Raw genomic sequence first — 20534 nt, 5'->3', positions numbered from 1 at the left:
TCTACCATACCTAACAGCAGAATCACTACTCTACCATATCTAACAGCTGCTCTACCATACCTAACAGCAGAATCACTACTCTACCATACCTAACAGCTGCTCTACCATACCTAACAGTTACTCTACCATACCTAACAGCTGAAACACTGCTCTACCATACCTAACAGCTGCTCTACCATACCTAACAGTTACTCTACCATACCTAACAGCTGAAACACTGCTCTACCATACCTAACAGCTGCTCTACCATACCTAACAGCTGCTCTACCATACCTAACAACTGCTCTACCATAACCTAACAGCTGCTCTACCATACCCAACAGCTGCTCTACCATACCTAACAGCTGAATCACTGCTCTGCCATACCTAACAGCTACTCTACCATACCTAACAGCTGCTCTAACATACCTAACAGCTGTTCTACCATACCTAACAGCTGCTCTACCATACCTAACAGCAGAATCACTACTCTACCATACCTAACAGCTGCTCTACCATACCTAACAGCAGAATCACTACTCTACCATACCTAACAGCTGCTCTACCATACCTAACAGTTACTCTACCATACCTAACAGCTGAAACACTGCTCTACCATACCTAACAGCTGCTCTACCATACCTAACAACTGCTCTACCATACCTAACAGCTGCTCTACCATACCTAACAGCTGCTCTACCATACCTAACAGCTGCTCTACCATACCTAACAGCTGCTCTACCATACCTAACAGCTGCTCTACCATACCCAACAGCTGCTCTACCATACCTAACAGCTGCTCTACCATACCTAACAACTGCTCTACCATACCTAACAGCTGCTCTACCATACCTAACAGCTGCTCTACCATACCTAACAGCTGCTCTACCATACCCAACAGCTGCTCTACCATACCTAACAGCTGCTCTACCATACCTAACAGCTGAATCACTGCTCTACCAGCAGAGCATAGTATTATCAACTCATTTACAGTAAACATCTTGTAACGCCCTGGCCATAGAGAGGGGTTTTTTGTTCTTTATTTTGGTTAGGCCAGGGTGTTGGGTGGGCGTTCTATGTTCGTTTTCTAGGTTTTTTGTATTTCTTTGTTTTGGGCCGTGTGTGGCTCCCAATCAGGCACAGCTGAAGTTCGTTGTTGCTGATTGGGAGTCACACATAAGGAGCATGTTTTTCCTTTGGGTTTTGTGGGTAATTGTTTCTGTTGAGTGTTTTGAACCAGACAGGACTGTTTGGCTGTCAGTTTTCTTGTTTTGTTTTGTGTAGTGTTCTTTATTAAATAAAAATCATGATGAACACTAACTCCGCTGCGCCTTAGTCTACTCTCTCTCCCGACAGCCGTTACAGATCTCTACTTCAGAGGATGTCTATAGATAGATATAGAATGAAAATAAGTATTGAATGATCTTGAGTCCACAACATACATGGGAATAAATATGTTGTTAATCTTTCATTTTCACTTACAGAAAGATTCATAGTGATTGACAGATTGCTTGGTTGATTTATTTATTGATCGATCAATCGATTTAATTTATTTTAGAATCAAAAGGAGAAGGGTGCTCCAGCCAGACACAACATTGCAATCAATAAAAACAAATATAGAGGATAAACACACGTTGGCTGAAGGCTTATTTCCATTGTGGTTCACTGATTATCATCTCACACTGGGAAGAGCAGGAAGCCACTGAAGGTGTTTCTCTTGTGATGATCATCATAGATTGTGGTTCCACCCAGTTGAACGTCAACTACATCTCCCTGCTCTAGCAGCAGAGAGGCAGCATTAGCTACATGGTGCTGGGATTTTGCAATGTATTCCCAAAGACCTGCCTTCAGGGTTACATTGCCATTTGTGCGGAGGTTGCAATGTATGCCGCTGTTCCTTTCTACGATTCCGAACAAGGCGATTCTGAAGTAGTACACTCCCCTCACTGGGGCTGTGAAGTGACCTGGGAAAGAGATGAAACATGTGAGTCTGTCTCCATACATAGTTCAGTTGAAGACTCTCTATAGATAATTCAGCTGAACACTCTCTATAGATAATTCAGTTGAAGACTCTCCATAGATAATTCAGTTGAAGACTCTCTATAGATAATTCAGCTGAACACTCTCTATTGATAAATCAGTTGAAGACTCTCCATAGATAATTCAGTTGAAGACCCTCAATAGATAATTCAGTTGAAGACCCTCTATAGATAATTCAGTTGAACACTCTCTATAGATAATTCAGTTGAAGACTCTCCATACATAGTTCAGTTGAAGACTCTCTATAGATAGACTGAACTATCTCTCTCCATAGATAATTCAGTTGAAGACTCTCTATAGATAGTTCAGTTGAAGACTCTCCACAGATCAGTTCAAGAGTAAGAAACTGCAGCAAAGCATACATTGTAACTCACCATTAGTTGGGTTGTAGTGATTGCCGATGTTTGTCAGGATGTCCTTGTAGACCAGGGTATTGGATGTGGGTCCATAGTAACCACCATAGTAACCCCCAACTCCCAAAGTAACAGAGAACGCTACATTCCCTTCTAAGAGGAAACAAACAAAAACAAACACTGGTCAGAAACCAACAAGACACTTTGTGTAATGCTTTAGTTACCACGGCAGCCTAACCTCTACTCCTGTACCTGATCTCTGTCCTCAGCTCCTCCTCTACCTGCTCTCTGTCCTCAGCTCCTCCTCTACCTGTTCTCTGTCCTCAGCTCCTCCTCTACCTGTTCTCTGTCCTCAGCTCCTCCTCTACCTGCTCTCTGTCCTCAGCTCCTCCTCTACCTGTTCTCTGTCCTCAGCTCCTCCTCTACCTGTTCTCTGTCCTCAGCTCCTCATCTACCTGTTCTCTGTCCTCAGCTCCTCCACCCTTCTACCTGTCCTCTGTCCTCAGCTCCTCCTCTACCTGTTCTCTGTCCTCAACTCCTCCTCTACCTCTACCTGTTCTCTGTCCTCAGCTCCTCCTCTACCTGTCCTCTGTCCTCAGCTCCTTCTCTACCTGTCCTCTGTCCTCAGCTCCTCCTCTACCTGTTCTCTGTCCTCAGCTCCTCCTCTACCTGTTCTCTGTCCTCAGCTCCTCCTCTACCTGTCCTCTGTCCTCAGCTCCTCCTCTACCTGTTCTCTGTCCTCAGCTCCTCCTCAACCTCTACCTGTCCTCTGTCCTCAGCTCCTCCTCTACCTGTCCTCTGTCCTCAGCTCCTCCTCTACATGTTCTCTGTCCTCAGCTCCTCCACTCTTCTACCTGTTCTCTGTCCTCAGCTCCTCCACTCTTCTACATGTCCTCTGTCCTCAGCTCCTCATCTACCTCTACCTGTTCTCTGTCCTCAGCTCCTCCTCTACCTCTACCTGTTCTCTGTCCTCAGCTCCTCCTCTACCTGTCCTCTGTCCTCAACTCCTTCTCTACCTCTACCTGTTCTCTGTCCTCAGCTCCTCCTCTACCTGTCCTCTGTCCTCAGCTCCTCCTCTACCTGTTCTCTGTCCTCAGCTCCTCCTCTACCTCTACCTGTTCTCTGTCCTCAGCTCCTCCTCTACCTGTTCTCTGCCCTCAGCTCTACCTCTACCTGTTCTCTGTCCTCAGCTCCTCCTCTACCTGTTCTCTGTCCTCAGCTCCTCCTCTACCTGTTCTCTGTCCTCAGCTCCTCCTCTACCTGTTCTCTGCCCTCAGCTCTACCTCTACCTGTTCTCTGTCCTCAGCTCCTCCTCTACCTGTCCTCTGTCCTCAGCTCCTCCTCTACCTCTACCTGTTCTCTGTCCTCAGCTCCTCCACTACATGTTCTCTGTCCTCAGCTCCTCCTCTACATGTTCTCTGTCCTCAGCTCCTCCACTCTTCTACCTGTCCTCTGTCCTCAGCTCCTCCTCTACCTGTTCTCTGTCCTCAGCTCCTCCTCAACCTCTACCTGTTCTCTGTCCTCAGCTCCTCCTCTACCTCTACCTGTTCTCTGTCCTCAGCTCCTCCTCTACCTGTTCTCTGTCCTCAGCTCCTCCTCTACCTCTACCTGTTCTCTGTCCTCAGCTCCTTCTCTACCTGTTCTCTGTCCTCAGCTCCTCCTCTACCTCTACCTGTTCTCTGTCCTCAGCTCCTCCTCTACCTGTCCTCTGTCCTCAGCTCCTCCTCTACCTGTTCTCTGTCCTCAGCTCCTCCTCTACCTGTTCTCTGTCCTCAGCTCCTCCTCTACCTGTCCTCTGTCCTCAGCTCCTCCTCTACCTGCTCTCTGTCCTCAGCTCCTCCTCTACCTGTTCTCTGTCCTCAGCTCCTCCTCTACCTGTTCTCTGTCCTCAGCCCCTCCTCTACCTGTTCTCTGTCCTCAGCTCCTCCACTGTTCTACCTGTCCTCTGTCCTCAGCTCCTCCTCTACCTGTTCTCTGTCCTCAGCTCCTCCTCTACCTGTCCTCTGTCCTCAGCTCCTCCTCTACCTGTTCTCTGTCCTCAGCTCCTCCTCTACCTCTACCTGTTCTCTGTCCTCAGCTCCTCCTCTACCTGTTCTCTGCCCTCAGCTCTACCTCTACCTGTTCTCTGTCCTCAGCTCCTCCTCTACCTGTTCTCTGTCCTCAGCTCCTCCTCTACCTGTTCTCTGTCCTCAGCTCCTCCCCTCTACCTGTTCTCTGCCCTCAGCTCTACCTCTACCTGTTCTCTGTCCTCAGCTCCTCCTCTACCTGTCCTCTGTCCTCAGCTCCTCCTCTACCTCTACCTGTTCTCTGTCCTCAGCTCCTCCACTACATGTTCTCTGTCCTCAGCTCCTCCTCTACATGTTCTCTGTCCTCAGCTCCTCCACTCTTCTACCTGTCCTCTGTCCTCAGCTCCTCCTCTACCTGTTCTCTGTCCTCAGCTCCTCCTCAACCTCTACCTGTTCTCTGTCCTCAGCTCCTCCTCTACCTCTACCTGTTCTCTGTCCTCAGCTCCTCCTCTACCTGTTCTCTGTCCTCAGCTCCTCCTCTACCTCTACCTGTTCTCTGTCCTCAGCTCCTTCTCTACCTGTTCTCTGTCCTCAGCTCCTCCTCTACCTCTACCTGTTCTCTGTCCTCAGCTCCTCCTCTACCTGTCCTCTGTCCTCAGCTCCTCCTCTACCTGTTCTCTGTCCTCAGCTCCTCCTCTACCTGTTCTCTGTCCTCAGCTCCTCCTCTACCTGTCCTCTGTCCTCAGCTCCTCCTCTACCTGCTCTCTGTCCTCAGCTCCTCCTCTACCTGTTCTCTGTCCTCAGCTCCTCCTCTACCTGTTCTCTGTCCTCAGCCCCTCCTCTACCTGTTCTCTGTCCTCAGCTCCTCCACTGTTCTACCTGTCCTCTGTCCTCAGCTCCTCCTCTACCTGTTCTCTGTCCTCAGCTCCTCCTCTACCTTTTCTCTATCCTCAGCCCCTCCTCTACCTGTTCTCTGTCCTCAGCTCCTCCACTGTTCTACCTGTCCTCTGTCCTCAGCTCCTCCTCTACCTGTTCTCTGTCCTCAGCTCCTCCTCTACCAGTTCTCTGTCCTCAGCTCCTCCTCTACCTGTTCTCTGTCCTCAGCTCCTCCTCTACCTGTTCTCTGTCCTCAGCTCCTCCACTACCTCTACCTGTTCTCTGTCCTCAGCTCCTCCTCTGCCTGTTCTCTGTCCTCAGCTCCTCCTCTACCTGTTCTCTGTCCTCAGCTCCTCCTCTACCTGTTCTCTGTCCTCAGCTCCTCCTCTACCTGTTCTCTGCCCTCAGCTCCTCCTCTACCTGTTCTCTGTCCTCAGCTCCTCCTCTACCTGTTCTCTGTCCTCAGCTCCTCCACTCTTCTACCTGTCCTCTGTCCTCAGCTCCTCCTCTACCTGTTCTCTGTCCTCAGCTCCTCCTCTACCTGTTCTCTGTCCTCAGCTCCTCCACTCTTCTACCTGTCCTCTGTCCTCAGCTCCTCCTCTACCTGTTCTCTGTCCTCAGCTCCTCCTCTACCTGTTCTCTGTCCTCAGCTCCTCCTTACCTGTTCTCTGTCCTCAGCTCCTCCTCTACCTCTACCTGTTCTCTGTCCTCAGCTCCTCCTCTACCTGTTCTCTGTCCTCAGCTCCTCCACTCTTCTACCTGTTCTCTGTCCTCAGCTCCTCCACTCTTCTACCTGTCCTCTGTCCTCAGCTCCTCCTCTACCTGTTTTCTGTCCTCAGCTCCTCCTCTACCTGTTCTCTGTCCTCAGCTCCTCCTCTACCTGTTCTCTGTCCTCAGCTACTCCTCCTCCTCTACCTGTTCTCTGTCCTCAGCTCCTTCTCTACCTGTTCTCTGTCCTCAGCTCCTCCTCTACATGTTCTCTGTCCTCAGCTCCTCCTCTACCTGTCCTCTGTCCTCAGCTCCTCCTCTACCTGTCCTCTGTCCTCAGCTCCTCCTCTACCTGTTCTCTGTCCTCAGCTCCTCCTCTACCTGTCCTCTGTCCTCAGCTCCTCCTTACCTGTTCTCTGTCCTCAGCTCCTCCTCTACCTCTACCTGTTCTCTGTCCTCAGCTCCTCCTCTACCTGTTCTCTGTCCTCAGCTCCTCCTCTACCTCTACCTGTTCTCTGTCCTCAGCTCCTCCTCTACCTGTCCTCTGTCCTCAGCTCCTCCTCTACCTGTCCTCTGTCCTCAGCTCCTCCTCTACCTTTTCTCTGTCCTCAGCTCCTCCTCTACTTGTTCTCTGTCCTCAGCTACTCCTCCTCCTCTACCTCTACCTGTTCTCTGTCCTCAGCTCCTCCTCTACATGTTCTCTGTCCTCATCTCCTCCTCTACCTGTCCTCTGTCCTCAGCTCCTCCTCTACCTGTTCTCTATCCTCAGCTCCTCCTCTACCTGTTCTCTGTCCTCAGCTCCTCCACTCTTCTACCTGTTCTCTGTCCTCAGCTCCTCCACTCTTCTACCTGTCCTCTGTCCTCAGCTCCTCCTCTACCTGCTCTCTGTCCTCAGCTCCTCCTCTACCTGTTCTCTGTCCTCAGCTCCTCCTCTACCTGTTCTCTGTCCTCAGCTCCTCCTCTACCTGTTCTCTGTCCTCAGCTCCTCCTCTACCTGTTCTCTGTCCTCAGCTCCTCCTCTACCTGTTCTCTGTCCTCAGTTCCTCCTCTACCTATACCTTTTCTCTCTCTCTTCAGCTCATCCTCCATCTCTACCTGTGTTCTCTCTCTCTTCTCCTCTACGTTTCCCCTCTCTTCTCCTCTACCTCTGTTCTCTCTCTTCTTCTGCTCTACCTCTGTTCTCTCTCTTCTTCTCCTCTACCTCTGTTCTCTCTCTTCTTCTCCTCTATCTGTGTTCTCTCTCTTCTTCTCCTCTATCTGTGTTCTCTCTTCTTCTCCTCTATCTGTATTCTCTAACTTCTCTAAAATTCAACGTTAAACATAAAAATAAAATAAATCATAAAATAGTTTAACAACCCTGTTTGTCAGCTTTCAAATTATTTCAAAGTCCTCCATGATTGTTTTTCAGTGATGAAGACATGGAAGTCTCATGGTAGGGTGGGGTATGCAACATGGGTCAACTTGGAACACCTCTATGACCTGAATGTTTTGGCATTCAGGTTCAACGTGTCCCTTTCTGACCACTTCCACCATGGGCAAACATGGAATGTTTGTTCAAATCAAAGGGGGTGCAATCAGAATGTGATTGAAATCATACGGAATGACCAATAAATAAATACATAATATTGGTTCAAATATATTACCCAAATCACAGATTCACCAAAGTCTCTTGTTTTACCTTGAATCTCAGCCTTCAGTAGCTTCACCTGGTTCTCTGCAGTTCTCAGCCTGAACTGCATCTCTGGAATAAGAACCACAACAACTCTTATTGACCATTTACACCTGGTAATAATATGGGTCTTGTGCTTTGATTCCTATCAACGGAAGTTAGCTCTCAACACTGTTGCCCTAAAACAATCCTAGCATGAATGTTATTAGTTATTGTTCAGCTCAAAGACACATTTTAAAGCTTCCGACTAGCGTCCTTGAGCTCTGGTCAGATCTGCAAGATATCATGGATAAGGCAGGGAAAAGCAAATCAAAGAAATAACACAAGGAGTATTGTATATTTTGCCCCAATGTTTACATAGTATATACTGTTTACATAGTAAATAATGTTTACATTGCATAGAATGTTTACATAGTGTATAATGTTTGCATAGTATATAATGTTTACATAGTATAAACAGTTTACATAGCATAGAATGTTTACATAGTATATAATGTTTACATAGCATAGCATGTTTACATAGCATATAAAGTTTACATAGTATAGAATGTTTACATAGTATAGAATGTTTACATACCATAGGATGTTTACATAGCATAGGATGTTTACATAGTATATAATGTTTATATAGCATTGAATGTTTACATAGCATCGAATGTTAGCATAGAATGTTTACATAGTGTATAATGTTTACATAGTGTACAATGTTTGCATAGTATATAATGTTTACATAGCATAGAATGTTTACATAGCATATAATGTTTACATAGCATAGAATGTTTACATAGTGCAGAATCTTTACATAGTATAGAATGTTTACATAGTAAAGAATGCTTACGAAGCATAGGATGTTTACGAAGCATATAATGTTTACATAGTATATAATGTTTACATAGTATAGAATTTGTACATAGCACGTTATTTCTAAAGACTTTTTTTTTTTTTACATGAAATCCAGATTTAAATAATATTGTGCTGTCTCAATCATGGTCCTCCATTCAATTTCAGTCCCCCTTCACTTTACAAAGATAAAGACAATATTTCAACCAAATGTCTTTGTTGGAGTGTATGATGTGTTATGTGAGAATTTTGATTCAGTTTTGTCTTAAAACGTCATAATACTTAATTCTACATCCAGAAACAAGGACCACATCTGAAGGAGCAGAATTGAGCACAACAGAGGATCATTTTGATTTGGATTAAATGTTTATGAAAAACAGATCACAATCTGATAGTATAAATTACTCAAGTAAAAATCTTTATAGTACTACTTAAGACGTTTTTGTGGATATATTCTATGGGCTACGTGGGACGCTAGCGTCAGGCAGTGAAATATCAGGGCGGCAAATTCAAAACAACAAAATCTCATAATTCAAATTTCTCAAACATACAACTATTTTACACCATTTTAAAGATACACTTGTCCTTAATCCAACCACATTATCCGATTTCAAAAAGGCTTTACGGCGAAAGCATAAAGTTAGATTATGTTAGGACAGAGCGTCAACAAGAAAAACCGCACAGCCATTTCCCAAGCAGGAGAGGCGTCACAAAAAACAGAAATACAGCTAAAATTAAGCACAAACCTTTGACGATCTTCATCAGATGACACTCCTAGGACTCAATGTTACACAATACATGTATGTTTTGTTCGATAAAGTTCATATTTATATCCAAAAACCACATTTTACATTGGCGCATGATGTTCAGAAAATATTTTGCCTCCAAAACCTCCGGTGAATGAGCACAACAATTTACAAAAATACTCATCATAAATGTTGATAAAATATTAAACTGTTTTTCAAAGAATTATAGATAAACATCTCCTTAACTTCTATGGGCTACGTGGGACGTCAGCGTCCCACCCGCGGGACACACTATTCAACAGCCAGTGAAAAATCAGAGCGCCAAATTAGAAAACAACTAAATTGTCATAATTCAAATTTCTCAAACATCAACTATTTTACACCATTTTATAGATAAACATCTCCTGAATCCAACCACGTTGTCCGATTTCAAAAAGGCTTTACAGCAAAAGCAAAACATTAGATTATGTTAGGATACCACCACAGCCAAAGAACAACACAGCCATTTTCTTAGCATTTTCAAAGCAACGGTATTCATCCAAAAGCACAAAACCAGCTAAAATGATGCACTAACCTTTGACAATCTTCATCAGATGACACTCCTAGGACATTATGTTAGACAATACATGCATTGTTTGTTCTATCAAGTTCATATTTATATCCATAAACAGCATTTTACATTAGCGCGTGATGTTCAGAAAATATTTTGCCTCCAAAAATGCCGGTGAACCAGCACAACAAATTACAAAATGTCTCATTATAAACGTTGATAAAATATTAAACTGTTATTCAAAGAACTATAGATTAACATCTCCTGAATGCAATCGCGTTGACAGATTTAAAAATAACTTTACTGGGAGAGCACACTTTGCAATAATCTGAGTACTGTGCTCAGAAAAAACAGCAGACAATTATAGACACCGGCCATCTTGGAGTAATCTAAACGCATAAATAGTATAAGAAATATTCACTTACCTTTAATAATCTTCATCAGAAGGCACTTCCAGGAATCCCAGGTACTCAACAAATGTTGTTTTGTTAGATAAAATCTATAATTTATGTGCAAATAGCTTATTGTTGTTCGCGCGTTCAGTTCAGCTACTCCAAATGTGCGCCGGAAAATGTTACGACGAAAAGTAAAAGAAAGGTCCACAATAAATGCGAGGTCCACAATAGGTCCACAAAATCCAAGGTCCACAATAAATGTTGTTTTGTTCGATAAAGTTCATAATTTATGTCCAAATAACTCCATGTTGTTTGCACGTTCAGCAGGCTACTCAAAATGTACGGTAGCGCGAGGGAAACTTTACGACGAAAAGTTTAAAAAAAGTACTATTTACGTTCGTTCAAACATGTCAAACGTTGTATAGCATCAATCTTTAGGGCCATTTTAAGTTCAAACTTCAATAATATTTCAACCGGACGTTTGCAATGTCTTGAAAAAGGTTTTGGAACATTAGGTCCCATCTAACGTGAACGCGCCCTATGAACTCAAGGGAATTTCTGGTTACCTGCTTACCAGCGTTCTCCTTCGGTCTGTGTTCACCGCAAAAGGCCCAAACAACTTACTAAGACTGTTGACATCTAGTGGAAGCCTTAGGAAGTACTATTTGAGTCCTAACTCACTGTGTGTCAGAAAGGCAAGGACTTGAGAAAACTACAGGAACCAGATTTTAATTTCCTAGTTGGATTTCTCTCAGGTTTTTGCCTGCCATATGAGTTCTGTTATACTCACAGACATCATTCAAACAGTTTTGGAAACTTTAGAGTGTTTTCTATCCAAATCTACTAATAATATGCATATTATAGTTTCTGGCCCAGAGTAGTAACCTGTTTAACCTCTCTAGGCTAGGCGGGACGAATTCGTCCCACCTACGTAACAGCCACGGCTATCCTGTGGCGCGATTTTCAAAACCTTAAAAATCCTATTACTTCAATTTCTCAAACATATGACTATTTTACAGCCATTTAAAGATAAGACTCTCGTTAATCTAACCACACTGTCCGATTTCAAAAAGGCTTTACAACGAAAGCAAAACATTAGATTATGTCAGCAGAGTACCAAGCCAGAAATAATCAGACACCCATTTTTCAAGCCAGCATATAATGTCACCAAAACCCAGAAGACAGCTAAATGCAGCACTCACCTTTGATGATCTTCATCAGATGACAACCCTAGGACATTATGTTATACAATACATGCATGTTTTGTTCAATCAAGTTCATATTTATATCAAAAACCAGCTTTTTACATTAGCATGTGACGTTCAGAACTAGCATACCCCCGCAAACTTCCGGGGAATTCGCTAACATTTTACTAAATTACTCACGATAAACGTTCACAAAAAGCATAACAATTATTTTAAGAATTATAGATACAGACCTCCTCTATGCACTCGATATGTCCGATTTTAAAATAGCTTTTTGGTGAAAGCACATTTTGCAATATTCTAAGTACATAGCCCAGGCATCACGGGCTCGCTATTTAGACACCCGGCAAGTTTAGCACTCACCATAATCATATTTACTATTATAAAAATTTCATTACCTTTTGTTGTCTTCGTCAGAATACACACCCAGGACAGCTACTTCAATAACAAATGTTGGTTTGGTCCAAAATAATCCATCGTTATATCCGAATAGCGGCGTTTTGTTCGTGCGTTCCAGACACTATCCGAAATAGTAAAGAAGTGTCACGCGCTTGGCGCAATTCGTGACAATAAAATTCTAAGTATTCCATTACCGTACTTCGAAGCATGTCAACCGCTGTTTAAAATCAATTTTTACGACATTTTTCTCGTAGAAAAGCGATAATATTCCGACAGGGAATCTCCTTTTCGGCAAACAGAGGAAAAAATCCCAAAGGCGGGGCGGTCGGGGTCACGCGCATAAACTAGTGTCTCTTGATCGGCCACTTGAGAAAGGCGATAATGTGTTTCAGCCTGGGGCTGGAATGACGACATTCTGTTTTTTCCCGGGCTCTGAGCGCCTATGGACGACGTGGGAAGTGTCACGTTAGAGCAGAGATCCTTAGTAAATGATAGAGATGGAAAAGAAGTTCAACAAATGGTCAGACAGGCCACTTCCTGTAAAGGAATCTCTCAGGTTTTGACCTGCCATTTGAGTTCTGTTATACTCACAGACACCATTCAAACAGTTTTAGAAAATTTAGGGTGTTTTCTATCCATATGTAATAAGTATATGCATATTCTAGTTACTGAGTAGGAGTGGTAACCAGATTAAATCGGGTATGTTTTTTATCCAGCCGTGTCAATGCTGCCCCCTAGCCCTAACAGGTTAAAATGAGTACGTTTTTCATCCGGCCGTGACAATACTGTCCCCTAGCCCAGACAGGTTAATGCAGCCACTGTGACAGATTTCAAAAAAGCTTCACGGGGAAAGCACACTTTGCAATAATCTGAGTAAGGCGCTCAGAAAACCAAACCAGCAATACAGATACCTGCCATTTTGGAGTCATCTAAAATCATAAATAGCATTATAAATATTCACGTACCTTTGATGATCTTCATCAGAATGCACTCTCAGGGATCCCAGGTCCACAATAAATGTTGTTTTGTTCGATAAAGTCCATAATTTATGTCCAAATACCTCCTTGTTGTTTACGCGTTCAGTAAGCTACTCCAAATGTAGGAAGCGTGCCGAAAATTTCACGACGAAAAGTCAAAAAAAGTTATATTTACATTCGTAGAAACATGTCAAACGTTGTATAGCATCAATCTTTAGGGCCTTTTTAACATAAAACTTCAATAATATTCCAACCGGACGTTTCCAATGTCTTGAAAAATGTTATTGAACACAGCTACCTCATCACGTGAAAGTGCACCACTGAAGTCATGTCATTTTCTGAGTCACCAACTTCCCGGCCTTATTGTTCGCTCTCTGTTCACTGCAAAAGCCTGGAACAAGGTTCTAAAGACTGTTGACATCTAGTGGAAGCCTTAGGAAGTGCAAAATGAACCCTAAGTCACTGTGTGTTAGATAGGCAATGACTTGAAAAGACTACAAGTATCAGATTTTCCACTTCCTGGTTGGATTTTTCTCAGGTTTTTGCCTGCCATATGAGTTCTGTTATACTCACAGACATCATTCAAACAGTTTTAGAAACTTCAGAGTGTTTTCTATCCAAATACTAATAATATGCAAATATTTGACTCTGGGCCCGAGTATTAGGCAGTTTACTCTGGGCACGCTTTTCATCCGAAAATGAAAATACTGCCCCCTATACCTAAAAAGATATGTGTACTTTACTTTACTATTTATATTTTTGTTACATTATGACAGGAAAATGGTCCAATTCACACACTTATCAAGAGAACATCCCTGGTGATTCCTACTGCCTCTGATCTGACCGACTCACTAAACACAAATGCATAGTTTGTAAATTATATCTGAGTGTTGGAGTGTGGCCCTGTGTATCCGTCAATGAAAAAAATAAACATAAAATTGTGTCGTCTGATTTGCTTAATGTACGGAACTTGAAATGATTTATACTTTTGATACTTAAGTATATTTCAAACCAAATACTTTTAGACTTTTACGTAGTATTTTATTGCGTGACTTTCCCTTTTACTTGAGTAACTTTCTATTAATTTATCTTTACTTTTACTCAAGTATGAGAGTTGGGTACTTTTTCTGCCACTGGTTTTAACAGTGTGTCTCCTATCTGGCTCCAGTGTCCACATTGTGTCTGTATGTTCCTTTGCCGTGCTATATTCAATGTGCTGTGTTGAGTGTGATACCTTACCTAGATCTCTCTTACCATCAGAATGCATTGACATCTTACCAATGTAAACTATCTTAGTACAATGGCAGATTGTTTTGCTTATTTTAACATAATAAGGCTTGAAAGAAGTCAGAATATTGTAAAACAAGACAAATCATCTTGATTGTCTGGGAAAGAGAAATGAACACAAAACAAGTAAATACATTTTCTGGGAAAGTGAGACCGACTCAAAACAAGAACATGTAACTTCATTATCTCAAAACACTACAAAACATCTAGGTAAGATTGACATTTTTTTGCACTTATTACCTGAATTCTGTGTCTTCATATCCTCCAGTTGACTTTGAGTGACAGCCAGTTCCACTCTCTGTTCCACCACCATGTCTCTCAGCGCTCTCAGCTCAGCCCAGAGGTCCGGCTCAGAGTCTGTCCGTCCATCTGTCTTTCCATCTGCTGGTGTTGTGACCACCTCGTTTTCCGTCTTGAACTCTACAGCTTTGGTGACCTCTACCCCTTGACCTTTGGTGACCCCTACCACAGACAGACAGAGGAGCAACAACAGAGGAACAACAGAGACAGACTTCTGCATCTTCATATCACAATCACAGCTTGATAATGGAACTGGAGGTCTGAATATTGCTTACCCTTATATACACACTGATTCAGAATTCACCCATCCCCCTAGTCATGTTGCAACACTAAACTAGTCAAGCCTCACTCCTCCTCCTCACTCCTCCTCCTCCTCGGTTGCTTCCCACTTAATGAATTTCATCAGGATCTTTGGGTTAAAAATAACTCCTGTTCACTTCTCAATCACTGGGACGACACACATGATCATAACCAGTTCAGACCAAGGTGTGGTCCAGAATAAGGGGAGGGGTCTGAGGAGGAGGAATAACAAAGTTCTGAATATGTATTTCTGGACACGTAGCTGAGGACACTCATGGTGGTGTTTACCAATGAACTGATAGTGAACGGACGTCTCTATTTGTTTAACTGAGAGGGAGGAGTGAGTGGGGAGCAGGAACAGGGTCAAGTTAAATAAACTGAATCTCTGTCCAACATGGCACTCTATTCCCTACATAGTGCACTACTTCTAGAAACAGTGACTTATATAAGGAATAGGGCTCCATTGTGGGCGCACCCAGACAGTCATGGTGATGGGAACTGGTTGGATCAGGGCCATGACAGGTTTACCAGCAGTTATTGAGATGAACTAAATTGAACCCAGTCCACTTTGTTTTTGTTCGGTAATGTGTTTTTTTATATTCATTTGACTGCAGGATTTCTTAAACATGGTCCTGGGGACCCAAAGGGTGCACATTGTTGGTGTTGACCTAGCAGTAGACAGCTGATTCAAATCATTACATTTACATTTTTTTGTCATTTAGCAGACGCTCTTATCCAGAGCGACTTACAGTAGTGAATGCATACATTTCATACAATTTCATACATTTTTTTTTGCTGGCCCCCCGTGGGAATCGAACCCACAACCCTGGCGTTGCAAACACCATGCTTTACCAACTGAGCTACAGGGAAGGCTTATCAAGCTTTAAGGATGAAGAAAGTTGAGTATTGAATGCTGTTGCTTTAAGAATATCACGTGACGTTTTGTATGGGTTGCTAACAGGTTTATTTGAATATTGAATATTGGACAACAAGCCTCTGTGCTAACAGATATTATGATCCCGTTTTATATCGAACATGAAAACAGAGTTGCGTTTAAATATTTGCTCATCTGTGGCGTCATTGAATCTTCCCGTTTTGTTACGTTCCCAGACAAGAAACCAAAAATGTTGCTCAAACAGAATGGGTGTAACGGATGTCTGAGGAAGAAGTGGACCAAAATGCGGCGGAGTTAGGGTTCGTCATATTTAATTAAACGAACACCAGGCAATTCACAAAACAACAAAACTGACAGCCAACACAGTCCAGTCAGGTGCAACCACAATGACAAGAACAATTACCTACGAAACACAAAGGAAACGTAGGCAACTTATGTGTTACTCCCAATCAACCACAACCCTCTACAGCTGTGCCTGATTGGAAGTCACACGGCCAAAATCAATGAAACAATAAAAAACACACACTCCCTTCTGCCACGTCCTGACCCAACTACACCCTCTACTGGTCAGGACGTGACAATGGGGGAAGTAACGAAGAGTCACTAACAGATGAGGTTCTAGGAGGGGTTCTGAAATACACTAAAGTTGACTAACAACAACTGGGACCTAAAAGACCCCCACTATGAGGGCCCACCATGATGGCCCACCATGAGGGCCCAGTATGAGGGCCCGCCATGAGGACCAAACTAAATGAAACACCCACCAAACTGAAAGACAGGAAGCAAGACACAATGTAGTGATGTTAAGTTTGATACCAGAGCAGCTCTTAGGCATTGAAATCGCTAAGAAGTTTATTTGGAAGCAGTATTCCTATGCTTTTTCCTCTTTATCCGAAGCACGTCAATGGTGTCCAAAGCTTTATATCATCGAACAACCACCTGATTGGTTTGATGTTGGTTTTGGTAGAAGACAAGGCGACCCTGTGCACGAGCTACGTCGTCTATAATAATTTGTCTGTTATAATTATTTTGACCAGCAGGCGTCACTAGTGTACACTGTGTTGATGAAAGCCTCGAGTGATTAACCAATTTTTCGATACAATTGTCTGGAAATGCTCAATGCTTCAAGAGAGCTTAGTTTCCCCATGACAACCAAAAAGTGGAGCCAAATGAAAACAGAATATCAGATAGAGGATTGTTTTGCTTTAAATCAAACAGGGAAAGTCAACTAAAGGTGTTAACCCTCCACATCACTCAAGCCAAAAGGAGCAGTGGGCCAGCCTCTCTTAAATATCACCTGTGTCAGCACACATGTAACACATACTGAGTAACGAGGTGACACCAATCAGTGTGCCAAATGTGCTAATGTCCAACCTCGAAATAGAAATGGAAATAACCAACGCCCGTAGCACCTTCCCCCCTTAAGACAACAAATATATTGCATGTTTTAGTAGGACAAGTTTGCTCAAAACCAACAGAAAACAACTTCCATTTCACAACATGATCAACTAAAATGTGTCACTCCTTAAATGCATCACATTCTCCAATGTAAACACTGGCGGTCTCTCATAAGACAAAACAACCACTTTTTACATGTTTTTTTGTTTTGACCAAATATCTTGTCTGGCTGCACATTCTCTTTCCCATTCCTTGTGCTAAAGCTCTAATTTCTGATGCTGTCACCATAGACACCTGTCACCATCTGATCCTGCTAAGACAGCATAGACACCTGTCACCATCTGATCCTACTAAGACAGCGTAAACACCTGTCACCATCTGATCCTGCTAAGACAGGTTAGACACCTGTCACCATCTGATCCTGCTAAGACAGCGTTGACACCTGTCACCATCTGATCCTGCTAAGACAGCGTTGACACCTGTCACCATCTGATCCTGCTAAGACAGCATAGACACCTGTCACCATCTGATCCTGCTAAGACAGCATAGACACCTGTCACCATCTGATCCTGCTAAGACAGCGTTGACACCTGTCACCATCTGATCTTGCTAAGACAGCATAGACACCTGTCACCATCTGATCCTGCTAAGACAGCATTGACACCTGTCATCATCTGATCCTGCTAAGACAGCGTAGACACCTGTCACCATCTGATCCTGCTAAGACAGCATAGACACCTGTCACCATCTGATCCTGCTAAGACAGCATAGACACCTGTCACCATCTGATCCTGCTAAGACAGCATAGACACCTGTCACCATCTGATCCTGCTAAGACAGCATAGACACCTGTCACCATCTGATCCTGCTAAGACAGCGTTGGCACCTGTCACCATCTGATCCTGCTAAGACAGCATAGACACCTGTCACCCTCTGATCCTGCTAAGACAGCATAGACACCTGTCACCATCTGATCCTGCTAAGACAGCGTTGGCACCTGTCACCATCTGATCCTGCTAAGACACACCATATCGCTATCTGACAGATAGCTAGAGGCTAGAGCTGAACTGGCTGTGATAGCTAATACTTGTTAGCAAATTCATTCACCTCAATACTACCTCAGCACTACCTCAGCACTGGGAATAATACTGGGTATAATACTCACCTCAATACTACCTCAGCACTGGGAATAAATAATAGTTTCTATTTTTTTGTTAAGTTAAACAGCAGTTACCTTGCCAGCTACATCAGTCAACTAAAGAGTAGCCAGTTTCTGCACTGCTTGCTTTTACAACTCGGAGAAAGACCGCAACACACACACTCTGACAGCAGCTGCCTCTGTTCAACTCTCTGGTTCAACAGGTCAGTACGTCAGGAGTAATTGTCAGTTGGTTTTTCATAGCCGAGCATTCAGAGGTCAAGACAGCAGGTGTGGGTAGAGAGAGAGAGAGAGAAGGAGAGAGAGAGAGAGAGAGAGAGAGAGAGAGAGAGAGAGAGAGAGAGAGAGAGAGAGAGAGAGAGAGAGAGAGAGAGAGAGAGAGAGAGAGAGAGAGAGTCGAAAACAGCAGGTCTGGGACAAGGTAGCACGTCCAGTGAATATGTTAGGGTTCCATAGCTGCAGGCAGAACAATTGAAACTGGAGCAGCAGCACTACCAGGTGGACTGGGGACAGCTAGGAGTCATCAGACTAGTATCAGGTAGTGCTGAGGCATGGTCCTAGGGCTCAGGTCCTCCGCGATGCTGCTGTTTCGGGTTTTAGGCTGGGTTTCTGTATAGCACTTTGTGACATCAGCTGATGTAAAAAGGGCTTTATGAATACATTTGATTGATTGATTGATTGATTGATTGATTGATTGATTGATTGATTGATTGATTGATTGATATCAATCCCACATATCTGGGATCAATCAGTCACTTGTTGACCACGGGTGTGGACCAAAAATAACCATATTCCCTATCTAGTGCACAACCAGGGTTCTGGTCTAAAGTAGTGCACTATAAAGGGAATAGGGCCCTAGTCAACAGTAGTGAACTATATAGGGAATAGGGCCTGGTCTAAAGTTGTTCACTATATAGGGAATAGGTCCCTGGTCTAAAGTAGTTCACTATATAGGGAATAGGGCCCTGGTCAACGGTAGTGAACTATATAGGGAATAGGGCTCTGGTCACTAGTAGTTCACTATATAGGGAATAGGGCCCTGGTCACTAGTAGCACACTATATAGGGAATATGGTGCCATTTGGAACGTAACCCATCCTGGTAGTCCAAGTACCTGGTCCAGGCTAGAGGTAAGATGTGGGTAATGGAAATTGACAGTCTTACTGTGGCCCTGGGGTGAAGTGTGCTGCCCCTTAGAGGTGAGATGTGGGTAGGGGAAAAGGAATGTCTTACTGTGGCTCTGGGGTGACGTCTGCTGCCTCCTAGAGGTGAGATGTGGGTAGTGGAAATAGAATGTCTTACTGTGGCTCAGGGGTGGAGTCCAAATGAACCAGATCCAGTCATTCAGTAGGGTTCCCAATATTGGAACCGCCCACATATTATAACGTAAATCACATAGTGCACAACCTTTTACTACATTGGCAATAGAAGGCAGACATAATGACAACACTGATAACTGATCCAGACTAACAAGCTGTTAAACTGCTGAGCTCATATAATGATTCATGCTCAATTAAGTGTGTGTGTGTGTGTGTGTGTGTGTGTGTGTGTGTGTGTGTGTGTGTGTGTGTGTGTGTGTGTGTGTGTGTGTGTGTGTGTGTGTGTGTGTGTGTGTGTGTGTGTGTGTGTAGTGCTGTAAAGTAAATAAGTAAAAATATGTTTGAAGTAATAGTTATGTCATTTTTGGTGCATCTGTACTTTACTTTCCTATTTATATTTGACAACTTTTTCTCCAGTACATTCCTAAAATATATATATATACTGTATACTTTGCAACATTTTATATGACACCCAAAATTGCTTGCTACATTTTGAATGCTTAGCAGTACAGAAAAATGGTCCAACTCAGGCACTTACTGGTAGAATGTGCAGTCATCACCACTGCCTCTGATCTGGTGGACTCACTAAACTAAAGAACTGAAATATGACAGCACTCCGGTAAATACACTTAAATTGACATATTTATTGCTGCACAAATGTTTCAGATAATAGCTCTTCTTCAGCATCCAAGTCAATGGCAATCAATGTCACAACAACAATACCACACCAGTGGGCATAATTAGAAATTCACATTCAGTATTGGCCCTATCAAGTGATCCCAGCAGAGGGCGCTGTGGAGGACACATAAATATACTGTTTATAGACAATACAAATACTACTATGATGTACCTGTCAAAACGATGTAATTTCCTGTCATTATGACATCATTACCTGTCTTTAGGATGTCATTACCTAAATGTTTGGGCTATTTTGAACCTACTCCAAAAAAAACAAGAAAAATAGCATTCTTCATTAAGGCCTGCTGGGACAAGAGTGACCAAGCGTTCTACCCAATATGTCTCTCTTTGGAGAGGTAATTTATCCCTATCCCCTCCCCTTTGTGATGTCTTCACCAATCCAATGAACATATAAGGTAAGGTCTTACCCACATAATGCAAGTACAGGAACACTTA

The 20534-nt window shown here is 43.3% G+C and overlaps 1 protein-coding gene across 2 annotated transcripts; it reads right to left on the bottom strand.

Annotated features, from left to right (window-relative positions):
• Positions 1 to 1489: 1489 nt before the first annotated feature.
• On the bottom strand, positions 1490 to 14608 carry LOC106599027 (complement C1q-like protein 2). 2 transcript variants are annotated; one of them, XM_045712375.1, is made up of 4 exons: positions 14271 to 14599; positions 7641 to 7703; positions 2394 to 2525; positions 1490 to 1943 (listed from the first exon to the last, which is right to left on the bottom strand). In XM_045712375.1, exons 1-4 carry the CDS (start codon positions 14554 to 14556, stop codon positions 1657 to 1659), a joined length of 768 nt encoding a protein of 255 aa, XP_045568331.1. In that variant the 5' UTR covers positions 14557 to 14599; the 3' UTR covers positions 1490 to 1656. The 2 variants fall into 2 exon arrangements, with proteins under 2 accessions (XP_045568331.1, XP_045568332.1); XM_045712376.1 differs by lacking the exon at positions 7641 to 7703 and having other exon boundaries at positions 14271 to 14608.
• Positions 14609 to 20534: the final 5926 nt, after the last annotated feature.

This window comes from Salmo salar, unplaced genomic scaffold (assembly GCF_905237065.1).
Source record: "Salmo salar unplaced genomic scaffold, Ssal_v3.1, whole genome shotgun sequence".
Taxonomy (NCBI): domain Eukaryota; kingdom Metazoa; phylum Chordata; class Actinopteri; order Salmoniformes; family Salmonidae; genus Salmo; species Salmo salar.
The sequence above is the reverse complement of the archived record's forward strand: the minus strand, read 5'-3'. Positions and strand labels throughout refer to the sequence as shown.

Excerpts from the sequence above, each read along its gene's own strand:
- LOC106599027 (XM_045712375.1), bottom strand. The coding sequence starts at position 14,556 with ATGAAGATGCAGAAGTCTGTCTCTGTTGTTCCTCTGTTGTTGCTCCTC. Across the intron at positions 7,704-14,270 it reads TATGAAGACACAGAATTCAG|AGATGCAGTTCAGGCTGAGA; the intron begins GTAATAAGTGCA and ends TTCTTATTCCAG. Across the intron at positions 1,944-2,393 it reads TCACTACAACCCAACTAATG|GTCACTTCACAGCCCCAGTG; the intron begins GTGAGTTACAAT and ends TCTCTTTCCCAG.